General features: G+C 50.8%; 1 protein-coding gene across 2 annotated transcripts; it reads right to left on the bottom strand.

The window, feature by feature from the left end:
- Window positions 1-398: 398 nt before the first annotated feature.
- Window positions 399-23,742, bottom strand: NUCB1 (nucleobindin 1). 2 transcript variants are annotated; one of them, XM_068527354.1, is made up of 13 exons: window positions 23,553-23,742; window positions 22,993-23,129; window positions 20,215-20,322; window positions 17,318-17,450; window positions 12,985-13,088; window positions 10,375-10,560; window positions 10,003-10,093; window positions 4,894-4,952; window positions 4,526-4,618; window positions 4,343-4,435; window positions 3,832-4,002; window positions 3,165-3,327; window positions 399-1,180 (listed from the first exon to the last, which is right to left on the bottom strand). In XM_068527354.1, the coding sequence occupies exons 2-13, from the start codon at window positions 23,116-23,118 to the stop codon at window positions 1,041-1,043; spliced, it is 1,467 nt and encodes a 488-aa protein (XP_068383455.1). In that variant the 5' UTR covers window positions 23,119-23,129; window positions 23,553-23,742; the 3' UTR covers window positions 399-1,040. The 2 variants fall into 2 exon arrangements, with proteins under 2 accessions (XP_068383455.1, XP_068383456.1); XM_068527355.1 differs by lacking the exon at window positions 399-1,180 and adding an exon at window positions 2,230-3,126 and having other exon boundaries at window positions 3,231-3,327; window positions 23,553-23,728.
- Window positions 23,743-23,979: the final 237 nt, after the last annotated feature.

Here is a 23,979-nt window from a genome sequence, read left to right as displayed (position 1 = left end):
GTCACATCTCCTTCTCTGTCTGTCATCCCCTTGCCCCCCTCTCATGCAGACCCTTGAGATGACATTGGGCCCACCCAGATAACCCAGGGTCATCTCCCCATCTCAAGAGCCTTAACTTAATCACATCTGCAAAGTCCCTTTTGCCGCAAAAGGTTCTGAGGATTAGCATATGGTCACTTTTGAGAAGCCATTATTCTGTCCACCATGGAGACCCACAGAGAGAGTGTTTAAAAATGCAGGTCTTATTATTTTCAGGTACGGTGAGGCCAACAAACCAGGAGACAATTGCTGTTGAAAAGATAGTTACTCATCGTTTCCAAGAGGAGGGGACATGCCATGCTACAAAGGGCCACATGAGGAAGTGCCAGGGTTGGTCAGGAGATGGAATGAGGTGAAAATGTGGGCAAGCGCTTTTATTGTGGTTTCTGTGGGAGGGAATGAGCAATTCAGGATAAGCAGGTTTAGGACTGGCAAGTCTGAATAATTTCGGCAGACTCTGGGGTGTAGGGGTTGTCTGAGTTGTCTGGTACCTGGTCCTGGCATGACGAGGGCAGGGAAATATTGCCCGGGACTATGGAGACTGTAGGAGCTCCATAAAGGAGGTGGTTGGAGTCTGGGCTCCGGAGTGGTTGGTTTGCATAGGAAAGGTGCAGTCACTAGCAGGTGAGTGGTTTACTGTCTCTAGCAACTAGCTAACCCTGGGAGGGGCAGTCCCTCCAGTGTATGCAAGACCCCAGAATTCAAAACATCAGAATCACATGGTTACTACACAGGGGGACAGAGACCCAGAATATGGGGTGAAGGCAGAGTTGGAATCCCTGGCTCCCCATTTTTGTCTCTTCCCTTTGTGACTCCCAAATCCTCTCTCTGTCAACTCCGAGTCCTATCTACAGCACAAGCTGCAGCTCCTATGCAACAGAACATTCCAAAGAGACAGTAACCATTTTAAAACATTTGTGCACACAGGTCGAAAGGGAAATCATTTTCAGATTAAACATGAAGGGCCAAAATAACTGTTGATTTAGGACTAGGACGAAAGGTCAGACAGGAGGCAGGGATGGGGGGTGTTGCTCCAGGGCAGAGGTGACTCTGTTCTTGACCACATGTGCAGGGCACTCTGTTGTATAGGGCAATGAACTTGATGTGAACCTCTCCCACTGCTCTTTCTGGAATTTGGCGTCTAGTGGAGGAGACAGAGAGTAATCAAGTGGACACACTTCCAAATAAAGGATTACAAAATGTAAAAAGCATCCTGGGTGACTAGAATGGGTTTCCTTAGATATGGGAGTCAAGGACAGGCTCCCAGAGACATAAGTTGTATAGACATGTCCATTTAATAGCAATAACAGCTATTACTTGCTAACCTCAAATTTCAGCCCAGAAGCTATGCCACTCATATGTATTATTATTTTCAGATCCTTCAAAGGATGCTGGAAAGCTGCTACCATTTTATGCCCATTTTCCAGATTGGGTCACTAAGGCCCAGCTCCCAGTTTTCCAAGAGAAGCAGAGAGAGGCTGTGGCTAATGTTTGCAAAGGTCACTGTTGTTGAGGTTCAGCAGGGGAGAAGGGTGGGCGTGGCACATGTACCTTCCCAGGAAACTTCCTTGGACATTCCAGGGTCTGGGAATATGTATTGTTAATGAGCCTCCCAGATAATTTTTTTATCACTGGGGCCTCCTTCATATTTCTTCCTCTCTTTGGACACTGAACTAGACCTGTCTCATGCCCAGTGACATGTTGGTAAACAGGCTCTGGGGGGGGGTGGGAGGAGGCTCTGATTTGTAGCCTCTGCCAATTTCCTTTGTCAGCTGTTAGTGCAGACAGGTGTGACATCCAGAGCAACTGCAGCCACTTTGGGACAAGAGGAGTACAGCCCCCCACACCTCCCACAGCAGGGCTAGGAGATGGGAGAACCTGGTTCCCTGAAGGCTTTGGAGTCACCCTACCTTGGGACTTCTTGTTTTGGGCAATAATACATTTTTCTTTATTGTTTAAGCCTAGGTTTGGGTTTTCTGTCCTTGTGGCTGAAGGGATCCTACTGAAGGTGCGTGTGTGTGTGTGCGTGTGTGTAGGCAGTGGACCCATCAGGAGAGGACAAAGATGCCAGGACAGAGCCTCTCAGAAGTGATGCTTGAATTGATTCTTAAACAATGAGGAGGACTTGGCAGGTGAAGCATGGATGAAGTTTCAGAAGGAAAAGGATTTACAAAGAAACAGATGCATGGATTTGTTCCAGAAGGTGTATTTGGTTGGAACCAGAGTACAGAGCAGGGCAGGGAGCCATGTGAGATAAGGCCAGAAAGGCTGAGGGGCTGGAACCTGATCCTGGGGTGGAGTCAGCTCTGTGACCCTTCTGGGGTTGAGTGGGGAAGGGGCTAGGGGCCAAGATGTCAGGGAGGAGGCTGAGGTGGCTGGAAGCCATGGGTCAGGAGAGTCAGGGCTCCTGGTATGAGAGGTGATCAGCTATGCTGAGGACTCTTCTGGCCCTCACACCCAGCCGTGGGGGAGACACTGTTTTTGAGGCATCGCTGGTCCCACAAAAGGTAGAGAAAGGTCTTAAGGGACCACCCAAGCCCCATAAACCAACAGAAGCTGGGCCCAGAGCAGCAGGCAGGATTCCAGTAGCTGTGGGGATGCAGGATGCCAGAGTGGCCACAACCTGGGCATTGAGGCCAAACCAACTAGAAAGGCAGGCATGGAGCAGACCCTTTTGGGAGGGAGGGGGCTTCCCTAAGGTAGGCTGAGCCAGTGAGCACTTGACTGGACAAGCGAAGGCAGGTCCCTCGGAGGGGGACAGAAAGAAGGGACCACAGACTGGAAGGCTGTGGAAGCTGAGGCAGCAGATACAGGGCTTGGGCAGCAATATGGAAAGTGCCATCCTGACCCCGCAACCCCACCCCACCCAGCAGGCCACAGGTGTTGCCAGGCCCCCAAAGGAGGTTGATTGTGACACCTCATCCCCCTCCCATCAGCTTCAGTAGGAACCCAGAGTACTGGGGTCCCAGAAGGATCACAGGTGCTGTGACTCCAGCTGGGGCAGCTCGGGGGTCTGTTCTGGAACTTTCTTTTTTGAAGGATCCACATCCTTCTGGTCACCAGCTGGAGCCGGGACAGGTGCATCATCTGGAAATGGAGGAAGAAAATGGTAGCACTAGACGTACCTCCCTCAGACCCAGGAGTCTGAGCCCCCAGCTCCTTCCCTGCCCCCTGGGCCCAGGGGCCAGCACCTGTGTCTGGGTGGAACTTGAGCTGTCCCTCGGGGCCGGGTGCTGGGTTGTTGTGGACTTGCTGCTGCTGTTTCCTCTGTTCCATTTGCAGAACGGCCTGCAGGGGGTGGGGGAGATCACAGAGGCAAGAGGGTATGATGTTGAGTCTCCACGGCAACCTGCTAAGTGGTCATGGACCAGTCCCTTCTCCATGGGCCTCAGTTTTTCTCCCTCATTGAGAGTTGGGCTTAATACTGGTTAAAGATCCAGTTCTCCCTCCCTGGTCATGGCTTGGGTCACACCTTGGGACAGGGAAGCCTCCACCTCCCTCCTCGGCCTTTCCCCTCTCTCCTGCTTACAACCTCACTGCCCTTATCCAACATGGCAGCCACAGAGCAGTCAGGGATGGGGACAACGTCTGCCCTTACTCAAGATGGCAGCTGCTACCCAAGGATCTACCCAAGTCCGGTAATTTTTATTTATGAGTTTGTTTTTTTTTTTGGAGTATAGTTGCTTTACACTGTGATTAACACAGTGGCTGCAAGCCTTCCGCACTTCTGGACACACTAGGACAAGGGTCACCAGGGACTCAGAGGATGGACCCCCTTCCCTGGCCAGTCACCTGCTGCAGCTCTCTCTTCTGGGCCTCCAGGCGGCCCTGGGAGCGCCCCAGAGCCTCGGTTTCCTGGCTGAGGCGCTGGGCCTTGGCATTGAGCTCTGCCTCCCGGGCAGCCAGCTCCTCCTCAAAACGCCTCAGCTCGTCCTCCGTGTAGGCAGGGTGCATCTCCACTGTCTGCCGGGGTGAGAACAGGGGCCATCAGCAGGGTGACTCTAGCCCTGGCCCCGCTAATGGAGGAGGTTCAGGGAAGGCTGGGAGGCCTCGGCCATGCGTGTGGATGGAGAGACCTGAGCGGGAGGTGGGAAGGGAGATAAAGACCCAGAGTGGAGCAGTGGGAGAACAGGGACCCAGAGGTGGGGAGACAACGACCCAGGAGGCTGGGGGGACAGAGAGCTGGGGGGCTTGGAGGTCAGAGACCCAGAGAGAAAGAGAAGCGGCCAGAGACCCTGAAAGAAGGGTTAGGTCTGGGAGAGAGAGATACAGTCAGGATCCAGACCATCTTCCGTGTCCTCACCTCCCAGCCCTCCCCGGTGTCCCCGAACTCCTTCCTCTGCGTGGATACAAGGAACTCCTCCAGGGTCACGAGGCGGTCCTGGTTGGTGTCCACCTGGGGAGCCAGGTAAGGGTAAGCAACAGAGCTGGACCTCCCTCCACCCCTGCCCCCACCCTCACCCGCGGCCCGGGTCCCTCCTCTCACGTTCTTCATCACGTGCTCCCGCATGCGCAGCCGCTCCTCCTCCATCTCCCGCATGTCATCTTCCTCATTCTTTGGGTCATAAACCTTCTCCAGCTGCAGGGTCAAGCAAAAAGCAGGATGTACTGACAGGTCCAGGGCAAGCTCCTTCCCAGGCTACCCCACCTCCTAACACAGACAACTTCAACTCCCATCAGTCCTTGGGACACCCTGCCACTCCTGGCAGCCTCTTTTTGCCTCAGGGGCTGCTGGGAGTTGTAGTTTTCCCCCTGAACTCACATCCAGGGGGACCTGAGGGGACTACTAGGATCCCGAGGGGACACGTCGCTGACCCGGGCATCCTCTGCGCCCACGGCTTCCAAGATACTCACCTCCTTGGTGAAGAGGGCCTCCAGCTCCTGCTCATCCAGGACACCATCACTGTTGATATCTGAGGAAGAGACAACAAGGTGTCTTGGGGGACTGAAGACGGAGTGGGTCAAGTTCCTAAGTGACCTGTTGGAGAAGGAATTCTGGGCTGATGCGCGGTCTGTTCTCAGAGGATAGGTAACAACGGGTCTCCGACAGTCGGATGGTGGCCTTCAGGCTTCAGCGCCCATTGGCCCGTTGCTAAGACAGCCCTTTCCCTACCAGGGTCCTGAGACTCCATTGGGACCATTCTTGGGCCCACTGTCATGCAGAATGACTTGATCTCTAGCTCCCAGTGATCTGGGCACAGGATCAGCCCTTTGCCCAGCATACAGGGGTGTCAGGGGCATCTCCCAGAGAACCAGCCCAGGGCTGACTCTGATCACCAAAGAATCCTCTTCCTGCCAATCAGACTCCTCCGCCACATGCACCTGGCTCACTGCCTTCACCTCCTCTGCTTACTCAGATCAGCACCCACACTGGTCCCAGGGAGGTAGCCAGGAACCCTGACCTTGCGAATCCAGTGGTTAAGCTTCAGCCTGCACCTTACTTGACTTTCTGCCTTTGGCTCTCAGAATATCATCCTCTCCTCTCCAGCTGCCCTAATTTTCCTTCACTGGCCCTGTCCTCTTCCTGACCTCTACGGGTGGTGTAGGGGACAGGGGACAATGACTTCTTCCCTATCACATTTTCAGATCTGTCCAATATGGTTGCCACTAACCACAGGGGCTGTTTAAAATTTAAATTGATTAACATGAAATAAGATTAAAATTTCAGTTTATCAGTCCTACTTGCTACATGGCAAGCACTCAATAGCCACATATGGCTGGTGGCCGCCACATTGGGTAGCAGAGAACATCATTACAGAAAGAGTTCTACTGGCAAGACTTCCTTAGATGGGTTCCTTCAGTCCCTCATCTTTAATGCCATCCGCAAGCTGCCTCCACACCTGAATACCCAACTGCCTACTCTCCATTTCCACATAAATGTCTAATAGACATCTCTAGCTTGACATGGACAGACCCAGTTCCCAATCTTCCCTGCCAAACATGCTCGCCCTTCTCTCTCCATCCTTCCAGTTGCTCAGGCCAAATACCTCAGAGTCACCCTTGACTCTCTTGTTCCATTACAATCCTCATCAAGTCCATCCTCAAGTCCTACCAGCTTGACCTTCAAGACAAATCCAGAATCTGACCACTCTTCCCTACTTCCATGGTCCAGTCACCAGCATCTCATGCCTCCTAACTAGGGTCCTGGCTTTGGCCCTGGCCCCTACAGCCTGTCCTCAACACAGCACCTAGACGGATCCTGCCAACGCTTAAAGCAGATGGGGTCAGTTCCTCTGCTCAAAATCCTTTTGCTGTGTCTCACCCAAGACAGAATAAAATCCAAATTCCTTACCCTGGCTGTAGGGTGGCTGTTACCTCCCTAGCAGTCTTTCTTATCATTCTTCTTTTTTGTTTTTGGCTGCGTCTGTGGGATCTTAGTTCCCTGACCAGAGATTGAACCCGCGCCCTCGGCAGTGGAAGTGCAGAGTGCTAACCACTGGACCGCCAGGGAATTCCTTTTTCTTCTTTTTTTTTTTTCACACTTAACAATGGTTAAATTGGTAATTTTTTTAAAAAATAAATTTATTTATTTATTTATTTGTGGCTGCGTTGGGTCTTTGTTGTGGTGCGTGGGCTTCTCATTGTGGTGGCTTCTCCTGTTGCGGAGCACGGGCTCTAGGCGCGCGGGCTTCAGTAGTTGTGGCTCACAGGCTTTAGAGCGCAGGCTCAGTAGTTGTGGCGCATGGGCTTAGCTGCTCCGCGGCATGTGGGATCTTCCCGGACCAGGGCTCGAACCTGTGTCCCCTGCATTGGCAGGCAGACTCTTAACCACTGCGCCACCAGGGAAGTCCGGTAATTTTTATTTATGAGTTCTTTTTTTTTTTTGGAGTATAGTTGCTTTACACTATTGTGTTAGTTTCTACTGTACAGCAAAGTGAATCAGCTATACATATACATATATCCCCTCTTTTTTGGATTTCCTTCCCATTTAGGTCACCACAGAGCACTGAGTTCCCTGTGCTGTACAGTAGGTTCTCATTAGTTATCTACTTTATACATAGTATCAATAGTGTATATATGTCAATCCCAATCTCCCAATTCATCCCACGCCCCCCAGGAATTCCCTTTCTTATCATTCTTCTCTTCAAGCATTCGGCTCCAGTGACCTTGGAAACCCACCAAGTTCATTCTCCCCTGCGTGTGCTTGCTATGCCCCCCCATCTAGACAAATATCTTCGAGGCTCACCCCTTCACTTCACTGAGGTCTTGGTTCAAATGTCATCTCTCTTGAGCGGTGCTGTCCAATCCAGTGGCCACTAGCCACATGGGGCAAATGAAATTTAAATGAGTAACAATCAAATACAATGAAAGATTCATTTTCTTGACATTATGCTAAGTGAAATAAGCCAGTCACTAAAAAGACAAATACTCTACAATTCCACTTATATGAGGTAGCTAGAAGAGTCAAATTCATAGACAAAAGAGAACAGAAGTTACCAGGGGATGTGGGAGGGGTCATGGGGAGTTGATGATTAATACAGAGATTCAGTTTTGCAAGGATGAAAAGACTGTTGCACAATAATGTGAGTATGCTTAACACTATTGATATGTACACTTAAAAATGGTTAAGATGGGGCTTCCCTGGTGGCGCAGTGGTTGAGGGTCTGCCTGCCAATGCAGGGGACATGGGTTCGAGCCCTGGTCCGGGAAGATCCCATGTGCCGCGGAGCAACTAGGCCCGTGAGCCACAACTACTGAGCCTGCGCATCTGGAGCCTGTGCTCCGCAACAAGAGAGGCCACGATAGTGAGAGGCCCGCGCACCGCGATGAAGAGTGGCCCCCGCTTGCCACAACTAGAGAAGGCCCTTGCACAGAAACGAAGACCCAACACAGCCAAAAATAAATAAATAAATAAATAAATTAAAAAAAAAATGGTTAAGATGGTAGATTTTATGTCACGTATATTTTACCACAATTACAAATTTTAAAAAATTTAATTGATCAGGGGCTTCCCTGGTGGTGCAGCCATTAAGAATCTGCCTGCCAATGCAGGGGACATGGGTTCGAGCCCTGGTGCGGGAAGATCCCACATGCTGCGGAGCAACTAAGCCCGTGCGCCACAACTACTGAGCCCGCGTGCTACAACTACTGAAGCCCACACGTCTAGAGCCCATGCTCCGCAACAAGAGAAGCCACCGCAATGAGAAGTCCGCGCCCTGCAACATAGAGTAGCCCCTGCTCGATGCAACTAGAGAAAGTGCGCACGCAGCAATGAAGACCCAACGCAGCCAAAAATAAATAAATTAAATAAACTTTAAAAAAATTTAATTGATTAAAAAAAATTCAATTTCTTAGTTGTAAAACCCACATTTCAAGTGCTTAATTAATAATAATAGCCACATGGGAACTAATAAGAACCTACTGTATAGCACAGGGAACTCTACTCAATACTCTATAATGACCTATATGGGAAAAAAATCTAAAAAAGACTGGATATATGTATATACATAACTGATTCACTTTGCTGTATAGCAGAAACTAACACAACACTGTAAATCAACTATACTCCAATAAAAATTAATTTAAAAAAAAGAACAAATGATGCTGGGTTAATAAATTGTCTCATTCGTCTAAAAAAAAGGACTTCCCTGGCGGTCCACTGGTTAGGACTCCGCTCTTCCACTGCAGGGGGCACAGGTTCAATCCCTGGTCGGGGAACTAAGATTTCACATGCCATGCTGTACAGCCAAAAAAGAAAAAGAAAAAAAAAAAAAAAGCCAAATGGGGCTGGTGGCTGCTTTATTGGACAACACAGCTGCAGAACACTTCCATCAGCATAGGAAGTTCTATTGGACAGTGCTGGTCTGGCAAAAATCTTTCCAGACCAGGCTATCTAAAATCATCATTCTAGACCTTTAATCCCACTGTCTTGCTTTCCATGGTAATGTGACTACCTGATCATCTACTATAGAACCTACTTCACTGATTCTAAGATGCACTTTTTTTCTCCCCATATTTTATCAACCATAAAATTGGGAGGCATCTTATCATCGATGATGTATTAGGTTAATGGGCAGTTTATGTAAAATTCAAGTGTTCAAGTGTTCATCTTATGTTCCATGGTCACTTAGATTCACTGAAATACAGAATTATCTGTTTGCCTGATCCCTGGCTCTGTGATGCCAGGGGGACTTTCTTTTGTTCACAGCTGTATACACAGGGTCTCCGTGAAGCTTGGGCCTTAGAGGTCTCTTAGTAAACATTTGCTGAATGAATGAATCAGACCCTGCTAAGCTCTGGTGACAGGCTATAGCATTTGGTTTGGGTTCCTGGGCACACCTGAGGGGGCCTGGCAAAAAGTGGTATCAGGGGAATTCCCTGGTGATCCAGCGGTTAGGACTCCGCACTTTCGCTGCCGAGGGCCCCGGTTCGGTCCCTGGTCGGGGAACTAAGCTCCCGCAAGCCGCACGGTGCAAAAAAAAAAAAAAAAGGTAGTGACATCAGGACATAAGACCCAGATTCAGAGCCAAACGCCTGGCATTTGGAGATTGGAATTAGAGGCTGGACATAGAGGTGATGTTTCCAGACAGGAAGAAAATGAAGGGGACCATGTCCCTGAATCACCATGGAGAAGGGGCTTCCCGGGCCCCTGGAGGCCTGGTTACTAGGGAGCAGCCCCTGCTTAGCGATAGGGCCCCCAGAAGGGACCGGGGCTTCTGGGCTGCCATGGGAGGGGGGCCCAGGCCTAGCCAAGCTTGGTTTGCTCAGTTAGGGACCCCAGTCAGTCCTTAGAACCCAGAGGCCTGTTGTATCCCAGAAAAAAGGACCAGCTCTTCCATGGAAGATCCTATTCCCAACAACAGGGAGGGATAGGGCCTTCTAGACCACCAGGGGAGAGGGGCTCAGACCTCTTTGGCCTCCCTAAGCCCCGTGAGTGAGGGAGACCCCTTCTTAGCATTCAGGCCCCAGAAAGGTCAGAGCCTCAGCGTTAGCCTGGGTATTGGGACTCCCTCCCCACCTTACCATGCAGTATGAAGAAGGTCTTGGGGTTAAACCTGTTGGGGTCCAATCCATCCAGTTCCTCCCACACCTCCTTCAACTGGGCTTGGCTGCCCTGTGGAAGGGAGAGCCGGGGGCTCATGAGCAAGAGGTCTGGGTCCCATAGGATAAAGCTAGAGAACCCTTTACCCCCATCCCTCAAATGTCATTGCCCTCAAGCAAGAAAACTAAGAAAACTACAACTCCCAGCAGCCCCTGGAGATAGCTGGGTACATTAAAAGGGGCCTTTTGCCTCAATGTCTGCTGGGAGTTGTAGTTTTTCGGCTACTTTCTTGTGGAGCTTGGAAAGTTGGACATGGTGGGGGGGGGGGGGTAGGCATGAATGGGGGTCCTTACAGGCACATTGACTTTGGGGTGTTCTCGGTGCCGGCGCTGTTGCTCTTCCAGCTTCCTCTCTGCCTCCTTTCGCTGCTCCTCTCCCAGGGACTCCAGATAACGGCGTCTCTCGTGTTCCTTGAGCATCTCGTAGCGTTTGAACTCTTCATGATGGGCTGCGTCGTACTGGGCAAGGTCCCGGGTGGCCTGGGGAAAGGCAGACGGTCACTCTCACCTCACTTCTATGCCCAGCCCCTAACTCCAACCTCCGAATGCCAGGCCTTTGGCTCTGAACCTGGCCCAACTTCCACGTGTGCTGGGTCTTATGTCCTGATGTCACTTTTGTCCCATAATACATAGCCTCCCCTCTTCGGTCAAAAGACGAGGATGGTTACACAATAGCAACTTTAACTCACTTCTTTCAAGTCCTCCACAATCTCAAGATCTTGGAGGAATAAATAATAAGGAACAGCACATAAGGTGACTTAATATGGAAAGCAGTACAGCTAGGGGGTAAACAACATGAGGTCTCTAATTATTCTGCCCAGGGTTCAAATCTAGGCTCTGCCATGTGAACAAATCCCGCTAGCTGTGTGACCTTGGGCAAGTTACTCATTCTCTCTGTGCCTCAGTTTCTGCCTCTGGAAAATGGTGATAACAATACTATATAGGGTTGTATAGGGTCCCCCCAGAATTCATGTGCACCCAGAACCTCAGAATGTGACTTTACTTGGAAACAGGATCTTTGCAGATGTAATTAGTTAAGATGAGGTCCTACTGGATTAGGGTGGGCCCTAATTCTAATGACTAGTGTCTTTACAAGAAGGCTACAGAGAGACACAGGGAGAATGCCACGTGATGGTGGAGGCAGAGACTGGAGTGATGTGTCTACAAGCCAAGGAATGCTGGCAACCCCCAGAAGCTGGAAGAGGCAAGAAGCAGATGTCTCTAAGGAAACCTTGGTTTTGGCCCAGTGATACCGATTTTCAACTTCTGGCCTCCAGAACTGTGAGAGGATAGCTTTCTGTTGTCTTAAGCCACTGAGTCTGTGGTAATTTGTTATATGGCAGCAATAGAAAACCAATACAGCTCTTGTGTGGGGAACAGACGGAGGTTCTCAACCTGGGGTGACTGCGGTCCCCAGGGGACAGCAGTCAATGTTTGAAGATATTGTTGGTTCACAACTAGGGGAGGTCTACTGGCATCTAGAGGGTAGAGGCCAGGGATGCTGTTAAACATCACACAATGCACAAACAGCCCCCAGAGCAAAGAATTATCCAGCCCCAAGTGTCAAGAGTGCCGAGCTGAGAAACCCTGCTGTTGAGTGTGGAAGGCAGAAGCAAGGAGCCCATCTCTGGGGTTGAGACCAGGAGAATGACAGAGCGGCTGCAGGAAAGCGGACAGTTTCTGGAATGTTCTGGAAATAAGCGGCAGAACCATCTCTCGGGGACGAAGGTCAGGCATGGACTCAATCAAATGGCTGCTATTATCTTCATGGCCACTAGATGGAGCTCTAGTCAGCCAGAAAAGCAGGCTGAAGCTCAAGTCCGGCAGAGAGGTAGGTTCTGTCCTGGGGGTGCTGGGGAGCTACAGAAGGGCTGTGAGCAGGGAAGAGGCAGGGGCAGACCTGAGCATCCCCTGCCACTCCGCAACCCCGAACCTGGCCTTCCCCACGAGGCAGGGCTGTAGATCCTACTTCTCACACAAAGACCACATTTGTTCCTGTGCTGCTCTAACAAATTATTATTTATCGTGGCTTAACACACACTTATCATCTTACAGCATGGAGGCCAGGGTCTGAAATCAGTTTCACTGGGCTGCAATTAGAGTGTTGGCAGAGCCGTGCTCCTTCCGGAGACTCTAGGAGAGAACCCTCTTCTTTGCCTTTTCCAGTTTCTAGAGCTGCATACGTGCCTGTGGCCCCTTCATCCATCTTCAAAGCCAGCAGCAGAGCCACCTTGCTTTGGTCGTCACACTGCCGCCCTCTACTGTAGTCGGATCTCCCTCTGCTTCCCTCTTTTTAATTTTATGTTATGTTATTTTTTAATTTCTTTGGCCGTACCACATGGCTTGCGGGATCTCAGTTCCCCAACCAGGGATTGAACCTGGGCCTTGGCAGTGAAAGCCCAGAATCCTAACCACTAGGCCACCAGGGAACTCTCTGCATCCCTCTTACAAGGACCCTTGTGATGACACTTAGGGCCCACCTGGATAACCCAGGCTCATCCCCCCCCATCTCAAGCTCCTCAGCTTAATCACAACTGCAAAGTCCGTTTTGCCACATCAGGTCACAGAGCCAGAGGTTCCGCAGACAGCATGTGACGTCTTTTGAGGGGCTATTATTCTGCCTACAGCAAGGACACAGAGGGAATTCCTGCCCCCAGTCATAGGGGAGGGATTTGAATCCAGGTGTGAGTGGAGCCAACCCCCCGACCCCGACACACACGCACACAACTCCGCTTTCCTGTAGAGAACCTGGGGAAGGTTTTTAGGCACAACCAGCCCTTCTGCAGCCGCTGGCCTCAGAGAACACCAGGCAGGGGTGAGTGGGCTCACATCCCAGCCTCTGCTCCCTTCTCCCCCTCTACAAAGCTTCCCTCAGTCCTCTGCCCCCTGGTCCCCTCAACCTACTGTCTGGATCAGCAGCTCCAGGTCCCGGGCCTCGAATGTGTGCTGATTCTGAGGGTCCAGGTGTTCAAACTGCTTCAGGAGGCTCAGGTGATCCAACTGTACATCTGGATGAGAGGGAAGACGGGGTGTGTGTTGGGGGCGGGGATGAACAACTCATGGAAGGTTCTTTCTTTCAAAATCCCTATCCTGCGGGAATTCCCTGGCAGTCCAGTGGTTAGGCTTCCACTGCCAGGGGCCCCGATTCGATCCCTGGTTGGGAAACTAAGATCCCACAAGCCGCGTAGCACGGCAAAAACACAAACAAAAATCAAACAAACAAAAACTATCCTGGGCTGGATGTGCTCTAAAGGAGGTCACAGAGGGCACAGGAGAAGCCCACAGAGGATGGCTTGAATGAGCCTGGAGCAATCAGGGAGGGCTTCCTGGAGGAGGTGATGCCACAACTGAGTCTGATGCTGAAAATAATAATAACCACGATGATAACCAACATGTATCAAGCATGTACTATGTGCCAGGCCCTGCTCTAAACATATTAAATATATTAATGCATTTACTTTTCACAAAAATCTCACATAGGTTCTGTAATTATCCCATTTTATGGATGCGAAAACTGCGGCCCAGAGAGGGGAAGTGACGTCTAGGTCACCATCTAGGAAGAGGCAGAGTGAGGATTCGTTGGGCTCCAGAGCACATGACACTTAATTCTGTTATGGGTTGAACTGCATGCCCCCAAATTCACAGGGAGGTTGATAGCCCCCAGTATCTCAGAATGTGACCTTATTTGGAGAGAGGGGCTTTACAGAGGTGATCAAGTTAAAATGAGGTCATGAGGATGAGCCCTAATCCCATATGACAGGAGTCCTTATAAAAAGAGAAAATTTGGACACAGAGACACACACAGAGGGAAGACAATGTGAACAGACATGGCGGGGGCGGGGGGGGGGTTGTGTGTGTGTGGCCATCTCCAAATCAAAGAGAAAGACCCAGAACAGATTCTCCGGCACAGCCCTCAGAAGGAACCACCCCCTGCTGACACCTTGATTTTTGACTTCTGGCTTCTAGAACTGTGAGACAATCAATGCCTATTGTTTAAGCCACCCGGTCTGTGGTACTTTGTTACAGAAGCCCTAGCAAAGTAGTGCAGCCTCCTTGTACGAGAGTTTCCCGGCAGAGAGGGAGAGAGCAGGACACACTTGGCACCCACTCATTCACTGGACACACATCCTGAGAGGCCTCCTGGGGGCCCCCATGTGAATCAGACCCGGGCCTGCGCCTCCAGCGGCTCCTGGGCTGGTGGGGGTGAAAGGCACACACACAGGCAGCTGGAATCCAGGTGACTCAGGCTGTAGTGGCGGCAGCTCTGGGCCTGGGTGAGCCCAGAGGAGGGACAGACCCAGGAGACAGGCACAGATCAAGTCTCATAATTCGTTATTCATGCCACAGATATGTGTTGAGCCGTACTCTGGGCCCGACCCTGTGGCTAGCACTGTGGACACAGCAGGAACCAGACGGTGACGGCATCTGTCCCCTGGAGCACCCGGTCAAGATGGAGAACAGGTGAGTAAGGGACAAACACACGACCACAAAGGACTCAAACAAATGGAGGATTCTTCACGCAGGACGGTCAGGGCAGGACGAGGGAGGCGACATCTGGGCTGAGACCAAAGCTCCATTGGCCATGCCAAGACCCCCGAGAAAGAATGTCACAGGCAAAAGTCCCAAGGTGAGAAAGATGTGTTACCCTCCGTACTAAAAATGTTGATGCCAGAGGGCCGGGTGAGAGGGCACACATGTGAAGGGAGGGGCTGGGACGGGCGTGGCAGTGCTCAGCTTGGCCTCCAACTAGCAAGGAGTGTGGACTTGATCCTGAGGGCACTGGGGAGCCATGGATGGTTCTGAGCACAGGAGGCACAGGACTCGAACGGGGTGCTGTGATAGGCTGAATAAAGGCCCCCACCAGGATGTCCACATCTGAATCCCTGGAACCTGTGAACATGTGATCTCATGGGGCAAAAGGGACTTTGCAGATGTGATCAAATTAAGGATCTGGTGATGGGGAGATGATCCTGGATTAACTGGGGAAGGCGGCTAAATGTAATCCTTGTAAGAGAGAAGCAGCAGGAGATCTGACTACAGAAGAATGCCATGTGATGACTGGAGAAAAACGCTACGCTGCTGGATTTGAAGAGGTTCCCAGCCTAGGAATGAAGCTTTGGAAGCTGGAAAAGGCAAGGAAACAGATTTCCCCCCATAGCACCTCCAGAACTAGCAGAGCCCTGCTGACACCTTGATTTTGGCCCAGTGAAACTGACTTTGGATTTCTGATCTCCAAAAGGTAAAAAGAATAAATGTGTGTTGTTTTAAGCCACTAAGTTGTTGCTGATTTGTTACAGTGGCCACAGGAAATGAATCCAGATATTAACAGGATTCTGTTAAGAACGGCTGTTCTATGGGAAATAGGACAAATAGTGGGAAAAGCAAGGGCGGTGGCAGGGTGCCCAGGGAGGAGGAGACTGCGCTGATCCAAGTCCCAGTGACAGCAATGGACGTGGAGAGTAGTCAGATTCTGGAGATTCCTGAGTTGTTGAAGGGACAAAAGTTGAAGTACATAGCTTAGCGTATGGGATGTAATAAGCAACCAATTGATGGGAGGGATTTTTTCTCATTCATGACAAGGGAACATCCAGTTTACCAGAGATCAAGTCAGACTCTGAAACTGTAGTAATTAAAACAGCAAGACAGAGAAAGCATGGATGGTTATGCAGAAGGAGGCTGGAGGCCATGTCCGTCTGGTCACCTTAGAGCCCCAGCACCCCGCTCAGTGCCTGGCACAGAGTAGAACTCAAGACATATTTGATCAATGGATAAGAGGCATCAGATAGGAATGAAAACAAAGCTCAGCTCTCTTACTGACCCTTAACACCATCTACCAACGTTCAGGGTCCCCATCTGTAACACGGGAGCCTCAAGGGTGTCAGGAGATGAAAGAAGAAGCTGGAGGTAAATCTCAATAAAGTGGGCTTGTTCTTACACTTAGTGATGAGCCAAAAGGTGCCCCAGCGGTACCAGAATATCCCACAAAGCTACAATGAGTAAAATAGCATGGTCCATTGTAGCCAATGGATGCAAGAAACGCATATCCATCAATGGATGAATGGACAAACTAAATATGGTAGATCCAGACAAGGGAATATTACTTGGCCCTAAAAAGGAATAAAGCAGTGATACACGGTACAGTGTGGATGAACCTTGAAGATATTACACTAGAAGAAGCCAGACACAAAAGATCACTTATCGTATGATTCCATTTATACGAAATGTCCATGATAGGCAAATTTATAGAGACAGAAAGTAGGCTGCCAGGGGTGGGGTGGGGGAATAGAGGGGTGATAGTTACATGGTCTAGTGATTCTTTTTGGAGTGATAAAAGTGTTCTAAAATTGACTTTGATGATGGTTGCACAAACCTGTGAATATACTAATCACTGAACTGTACACTTCAAATGGGTATATTGTTTGGTATATGAATCATATCTCAATAAAGTCATTTAAAAGAAATAGCATGGTCCAGACGCATGCTCCAAGAAACTATATCTAGGAATGTTAGAAATAAGGTGGGATCTTGGAATTTAAATCCACTCAAATCTCCCTCTTCCAGGCACATTTTTTTTTCTTTTCTTTCTTTGTTTTTCTTTTTTAGCCATACAATTAGACTATAAAATATAGCCTCACATATAAATGCCAGGAAATTAGAATCATTCTAGTGGGGGAGAGAAAGAATAAGTAAGCAAGGAAAAATACAGTGTAACCTGTTGAACTTCCTGACTTTGATCACGGTACTATAGTATTGTAGAACATTGTTGTTCTGAGAAAAATCACACTGAAATATTTAGGCATAAAGGAATACGGTGTCTGCAAGGAACTCACAAATGTGAACCACAGATAAATGGAGCAAACGTTAACAATTACAGAATCCGGGCTAAGGGTATTTGGGAGTTTTTGGTAGTATTCTTGCAGCTTTTCTGTAAGTTTGAAGTAACATCAAAATTTTAAATGACCCTGATTTGCTAAAATAAAAATTAAAAACAAATCAAAAACCACCCGAGCAACTAAGATTACTAACATCTCCCGAGTAATGTTAATAGTAGATTGTGCTAGGAAGAAAACTCGATCAATCTTCCATGCGGATTTTACAGGGGTGGAGAGGATGAGGCCCCAGTTGGCTCCACCTGCCAAAATCACCTGGAGGCCGGGGAGGAAGGCTGCCCCGTGACCCCCAACGTCGCCAGCTCCACCCACCCCACCGGCCCTGCCCACCCCACTGGCCTGCTTACTGGGCTCCTGCTGGGCGTCCATCTTGGCCTTGAGCAGCATCCGCAGCCTCGACACCTCCTGCCGCTTGAGTTCATCCAGTTTGGTGCGGACATGGTGGCTGACGAAGTCCAGCTCCCGGCTCAGCTTCCCGCTCTGCCCGGGAGAGAGGGGACACAAATCAGGCTGCCCTCTCTGGAGCCTTCTACCAGCTTTCTGATGCCTCCTGGGGTTCCCCAGAGGCCCCGAGACAAGATTCCAGCCCCTCAGCCTGGCATTGGAGGCCCTTCTTATTTCCCGTCACTCATCAAATCACACTCACGGCTCATGGCTCTTTCCCACCTCTAGGCCTTTACACATGCTGGTCCCTCTGCCTGGGATTCTCCCTGCCACTGCTTTCCAAGCCTAACCAGATCCTTGCAGTCCTTCAAAACTCAAAGCATACTGTATAGCACAGGGAACTCTATTCAATATCCTGTGATGAACCGTAATGGAAAAGAATATGAAAAAGAATACATATATGTATAACTGAGTCACTTTGCTGTACAGAAGAAATTAACACAACATTGTAAACCAACTGTATCTCAATAAAAGTAAAACAAACAAGCAAAATAAACTCAAAGCAGACGGCACCTCCCTTGGAAGAATCCCCGACAACCCCCTTGACGCCACCACGTACACACACACACACACACACACACACACACACACACACACACACACTCACACGTGCTGAGCAAGGTGCCTTCTCTGAGTTACCTCTATCATCACTTTGGATTATGTCTGTTTCTCAATTGTGCTGACCCCACCCCTCTCCTGCTCACAGACCCCCACCCCCGTGGCTCCCCAGTGCCCACAGGACCGAATCCCTGGGCCTAGCACTGAAGATCCCGCAAGATCCTGCATCTGCCCATGCCTCCCCCTCCTCCTGGCCGTCCCCGCTCCAGCCTCATCCCTCCGTCTTTATGTCAGTTATAAGGAGCCCACCAGCAGACAGCTGAAGGTACCAGACTGCTTCACTGGTACACACAGTTCTACTGTTGAAACGTCACCCTTCCCCCCTCCCCCCCGTTTCAACTTTTATACCAGACACTCCCACTCAGAATTCAAACCTCACTCGGGAGAATCCGTTCCCTAGAAGCTTTCTCTCACTGTCAGACGGACTGGGTCCCTCCTCCGGGCTACCCCAGCACCCTGCACTGTCTCAGATGGCTTTCTCAGCCACTCATTTGGGTCTCTCCAGCCTGCAGGGGGCATGGCCTTTGCAGAAGCAGCAGGACAAAGGGACTGCAGTGCCAGTCATGTTAACCTCAACCAGTCAGGCACCTACGATGAGTCAAGCCCTGCACTGGACTCACTGAGTCCGTCCTCTAATCTTGCCCACAACCCCATTTTATACATGAACAAACTGAGGCTCAGGAGGAGAAGCCCCTGGCCCAAGGTTCCTCAGACAGTGAGGATAGGAGGCCAGTTTCCAGCCTGGTGACATAGGTGGGGTCATGTCTCCCCAGAGTGAGAGTCCTGGGGCCTGGGTTCAAATCCCAGTCCTGTCACCACTGCACTACGTGACCCCAGCACACTGTTTCCCTACCCTGGACCTCAAAAATGGGGCTGAGATTATCACCACCAGTGACAAGGACAACTGACATTTACTGAAGGCTGATGACAGGCTGGACCAAAGCCTCAAAGTGGGGATTATCGCTGATTCACACAACCCCACCCCCATCTCTCCCCAACAGTGAAAGTGCTGCATGAGCCTCCCCGTTTTCTGAGAAGGAAACCAATGCACAGAGGGGTGTGACCACTTGCACAGAAGAGTGTGAGGTGGAGCTGGGATTGGAACCTGCCACTGTCCCACTCCAGAACCTGCCTGCCTACGTGGCCACCGTTTCTGATGTCATTTCCCACTTGTATGACCTTGGACAAGCTGGGTGGCCTCTAGGGCCTCCGTTTCCTCAGCTGGGCAGTGGGATGGGCTGGGCTCAGCAGTCTCTAGTTATGCCCGTCCATTGTCAGGGGCCAGGTGGATGGGGATGGACAAGAGCCCAAGGAATGCTGGGAGGTTTTGGGGAGAGCAGGGCTGCCCTACCCCCATCAGTCCCAGGCCCTGGGGCCTCCTCTGGGCCAAGGTGTTTGGAGCACTCAGGGTGGATCCCCCAGGTGGGACGTTCCAACATGCACCCGAACGGGGAGGGGAGTCTAGGTGGGGTGGGGTGGTGGCAGGCAGTGTTGTCTCCTCATGGCGTGTGTGTGTGTGTGTGTGTGTGTGTGTGTGTGTGTGTGCGCATCCTTTCTGAGGAACACTGCTTGGGGGATGGGGTGGGATATGGGCTCTGGGCTCAGTCAGTCCAGGGATTGAGACCCAGGCCTCCAGGAAGGACAAACACTGCTACTAGGGCCTCAGTGTCCACCTCTGTAAAATGGGGAGAATCACAGCTCCTCTAGAGGCCTAACATGAGAGTTAGAGGTGATGTGAGTGATGACAGCATCTCCCGTGTTTTGAATTCTTCCTGTGTAGAGAGCACTATGCTGAGAACTCGCAGAACCAGCCCTCACATTGCGCTTACTGAGAATGGCCACTGTGCACATCCATGCCTTTTACACGTCTTACCTCGGATAGTCCTATGATGCAGGTTCTATTATTAGCCCATTTTACAGATGGGGAAACTGAGGCACAGTGAAGGGAGGCCACACAGCTGGTAGAGCTGATACTGGGAGGCATGTACCATCCACAAACACACTTAACCACACATTCTGTCTTCCCCAGATCCCTTCCCAGCTATGTGACCCCGAGGAGTGACTTCTCCCCAGTCTCAGTTTTGTGATGGCTGGAAGGTTCCCCTTTGGGGAACCTGGTCCGTTCTGGAATTCTGCCCTCTGAGCATGCATGCCCTCCCAGTGTGCTCGCACCCAGCCTCACCTTGATGTCCTCAGCATTGGCGGCCTGCAGCTTTTCCCGGAAGTGCCCGTCCGTCTCCAGCACGTTGATGACTTCCTGGAGGTACCGGTGGTAGTACAGGCCTGTGTCCTGAGGCAACAAGAATGAACATAGTAGCCTCAGCCCTGGCCCCTCTCTGGTTCTTCCCTGCAGGTAGGACCCAGGCTCTGCTCCCCTGGGCACCTGCTGAGGGACCCAGAGATCAGCCCCCAACCCTGAGCAGGAGCCCTGCCCCATGGGATAAAGGCTCTAGAGCCAGCAGACCCTCGTTGCTCTGTCACCCCAGGCAAATTGCCTGATCCTCCGGGCCACAGCTCTTACCTCTTCCCAGGTCTGTCTGCAGTGGAGATGAAATTAAAATCACAAGGGTAAACACCCAGCCCAACACTGCCCGTAGAGTGGACACACTGGTATTTGTTGGAAAGCAGTGAAACGTACATTCATTCATTCAACAGGCATGCAGCGAGCCCCTACCATGTGCCAGGCACTGTTCTATGGGGCACAGCAAGTGAACAAGACAGACAAAAATCCCTGGGCTCCTGGTCCTAGCCCTGCCACGTGTAGGTGGCTGGCACTTTCCTCTTCCTGGGCCCCACTCTTCCATTTGTAAAATAGGCAATAAATTTCTTACCTCTCAGAGCTGTGGTGAAAAGTAAGAGATAAAAAGCCTGGCACCAAAAAAACCCCCACAAAAGCCTGGCACCATGGTAAGTCTTTAGAAGATACTCAGTCTGCTATAGCTATCATTACATTTGCTGAGGAACACACCATAGGTGATAAATGGGAGCAGATCACCCAGCTATGGCACTGTGGGTGTACTAATCGCCTATTGCTGCTGTAACAAAGTATCACAAACTAAGTGGCTTAGAGCAATAAAAATTTATTCTCTTAGAGTTCTGGAGGTCAGAAGTCCAAAATGGTTCAGCAGAGCTGAGCTTATTTTGGAGACTTTAGGGAACAATCTGCTTTCTTGCCTTTTCCAGCTTCTAGAGGCTGCCTACACTCCTGGGCTTGTGGCCTTGCATCACTCTGACCTCTGCTTACATCATCACATCACTTCTGACCCTGACTTTCTTGCCTGGCTCTTATATGGAACCCTTGTGATTACATTGGGCTCACCTGGATAAGCCAGGATAATTTCTCCACCTAACTCAATCATACCTGCAAACACTCTTTTGCCATATATTCACAGGTTCTGGGGATTAGGGCATGGACATCTTTGGGGGCCATCATTCAGCCAAACACAGTGGGCTGGAATTCCAAATCTGCCGATTACTAGCTATGTGACCTTGTTAGGACTGCTAGGATGCCTAGTTAAATTTAAATTTCAGATAAAACAATGAATAACTTTCAGTATATTATACTAATGATTATTCATTGTTTATCTGAAACCCACTCAATTTTAACTGAGTGTCCTGTGTCTTTATTTGCTAAGTCTGGCAATCTTAGTCCTTGGGCAAGTTACTTAACGTCTCTGTGCCTCAGTTTCCGCACCTGTAAAGTAAGGTTAGTGAGCACCCACCTCATAGGGATTGTTGTGAGGATCAGAGCAGTTAGTATCTTTAAATATTTAACTCGGCACTTAGTAAGAGCTGTCAATGTTATTATGATTGTTGTTACGGACATTTATAACCCTCTAGTAGCCTCAGAATAAAGAAAGTCTCCACCATGGCCCACAAGGCCCCGTGGGATCTCCCCCTGTTCCTTCTCTGACCTCATCTCCCCCTCGCTCACTCTGTTTCAGCCACACTGGCCTCCTGTAAGTCCTTCTACTCTCTGTGCTCTCCTCCACCAAGCAGCCTTTGCCCAGGCTGTTCCTTTTGCCTGGAATATTCTTCCCCACACTTCAGATCTTAGCTCAAATGACCCTTCCTTCCTCTCTGACCATCATCCCTGGTGTCCATTCTCAGAGGGCCCTGCCGTTTGTCTTCCCAGCGAACTAAGCTGGTCTGTGAGGGCAGGGGGCTTGCTCTAGCACTGTGCCTGGCTCCTAGAAGATGCTCAAGAAATGTGTGGAATGAATGAAAGGCAAGGGGACTCAAGCTGCCTTTCTGTGTCTGCAAAGATTTCACGGAGCAAAGGCCTCACTTGTTGGGTGGGGACCTGTCATACAGGAGCATGGGATGATTTGTTCCAGAGACAGTGGTGTGTCCATTCCTAGTGGGAGCTGTAGGATTCGGGCCACAAATCAGGGCACTGGCCTTGAGGATCTTTTCAAGTTCCAAATTCCCTAAGACCAAAGGTTTCATAGTGTTCGATAAACACACGTTGGAATAAATGAGCAGTTACCGTGCCCCGTCATAATTTAAACTACAACTCCCATGAGCTCCATGATGTGAGAACACCCCAGTTAGCTAACACCACCTGCTCAAGATGCTACTGGGAAATGTAGTTCTTTTTTTCCCCAGAGTCCTTCTTGAGGGGAGGGCGTCTTAAAAGAGCAGAGAGATTTAGGTGGGGTGGGGGGGTGATGCAGATTTTTCATCTGACCTGATTTTCCATATCTCAAAGTCAGGGGCTTAGAAATCTCTCTCTCTCTCTATCTCTCTCTCTCTCTCTCTCTCTCTCTCTCTCTCTCTCTCTCACACACACACACACACACACACACACCCAAGTTTTCCACCACGTCAAAACCCTGGGACGGCAAAGAATGGCAGGCAAACTCCAAGCCGCATCCGTAGCCAGCCAGGGGCCACGGGGGCACGGGAATTGCAGTACCACTGCAAACACCTGGCTGGCGAGCAGGGCAGGGCCACTCACGGGGCTTTCGGTCGCGGGATTCTCCTTCTTGGGCGCCCCCCGCTCCAGGGGCACGGTCAGAATAGCGCGCAGCAGCAGCAGAAGTGACAGGAGAAGGAGGGCTGCACGGGGCCCAGCGGGAGGCATGGCGGCGTGGTCTGTGGGGTCGGAGAGGTGGAATAAGTCTGTCCCAAGCCGCCTTCTCCCCTGGACCCAGGAGTCTGGACTCCCGGCGCCGCTCCCTGCCCCCTTCCAAGAATCAAGACGCAAAGCGTCTCGTTTCCCGGGAGCCAGGATTCCGAGTCGCCAGCCTTTCCTTCCTCAGACCCAGGAGTCCTGACTTCCAGCACCCTCTTCGCGTAGACTAGGAATCCGGGATCTCGACCCCCTCTTTCCCCAGGCCCAAAGGTCCAGGGCCCCAGCCTCCTCTTTTCCCAGGATCCGGAGGTACCGGTGTCCTCCACCGAGACTCAGTTTTCCAGCCCTCTCGTGCCCCGCTTCCCTTCTCCCCAGGACACAAGAGTCCAGGACGCTTCCCTTCTCCCCAGGACACAAGAGTCCAGGACCCTCCAGCCCCTTACCTCTCCTTCACCGCAGAGGGCGTTTCCCGGGGCTAGGACCTCCGGTGTGTTCTCTGCGATTTCCCCCCTAGGCCACGCCCACTTTCCCCGCAGAGGATCCGCTCTCAGCAGCCTGATTGGTCACACGCTGGCTCCAGGTTTCGGGCCCCTGTCTAGCGGCCCCGCCCCTTGTCGAAGTCGCTGGCCTTTTCTCGAAAGCCGAGCCTCCTTCCTCGGAAGCCCTACCTTTTGACGCCACATATCCTGCTTTTTAGGCGAAAGAACGGAGACTTTCAAAGAGAACTACAACTCCCTGTCGGGCCGGGGGAAAATTAGTCAACTTCCGCGGGCATCTTGGCCTCTTCGTCTCATGGGAGTTGTAGTTTTCCCGTTTATTTTCTCTCCTAGAAGTGGCTGTAAATTACAGATCGGTAGCAGTTGGCACAGG

This window comes from Eschrichtius robustus, chromosome 19 (genome assembly GCF_028021215.1).
Source record: "Eschrichtius robustus isolate mEscRob2 chromosome 19, mEscRob2.pri, whole genome shotgun sequence".
Taxonomy (NCBI): domain Eukaryota; kingdom Metazoa; phylum Chordata; class Mammalia; order Artiodactyla; family Eschrichtiidae; genus Eschrichtius; species Eschrichtius robustus.
Note: the sequence above shows the minus strand (reverse complement) of the source record. Positions and strands in the feature narration are given on the sequence as shown.

Excerpts from the sequence above, each read along its gene's own strand:
- NUCB1 (XM_068527354.1), bottom strand. The coding sequence starts at position 23,118 with ATGCCTCCCGCTGGGCCCCGTGCAGCCCTCCTTCTCCTGTCACTTCTG. Across the intron at positions 17,451-20,214 it reads CCAATGCTGAGGACATCAAG|AGCGGGAAGCTGAGCCGGGA; the intron begins GTGAGGCTGGGT and ends TCTCCCGGGCAG. Across the intron at positions 4,619-4,893 it reads AGGCCCTCTTCACCAAGGAG|CTGGAGAAGGTTTATGACCC; the intron begins GTGAGTATCTTG and ends TTGACCCTGCAG.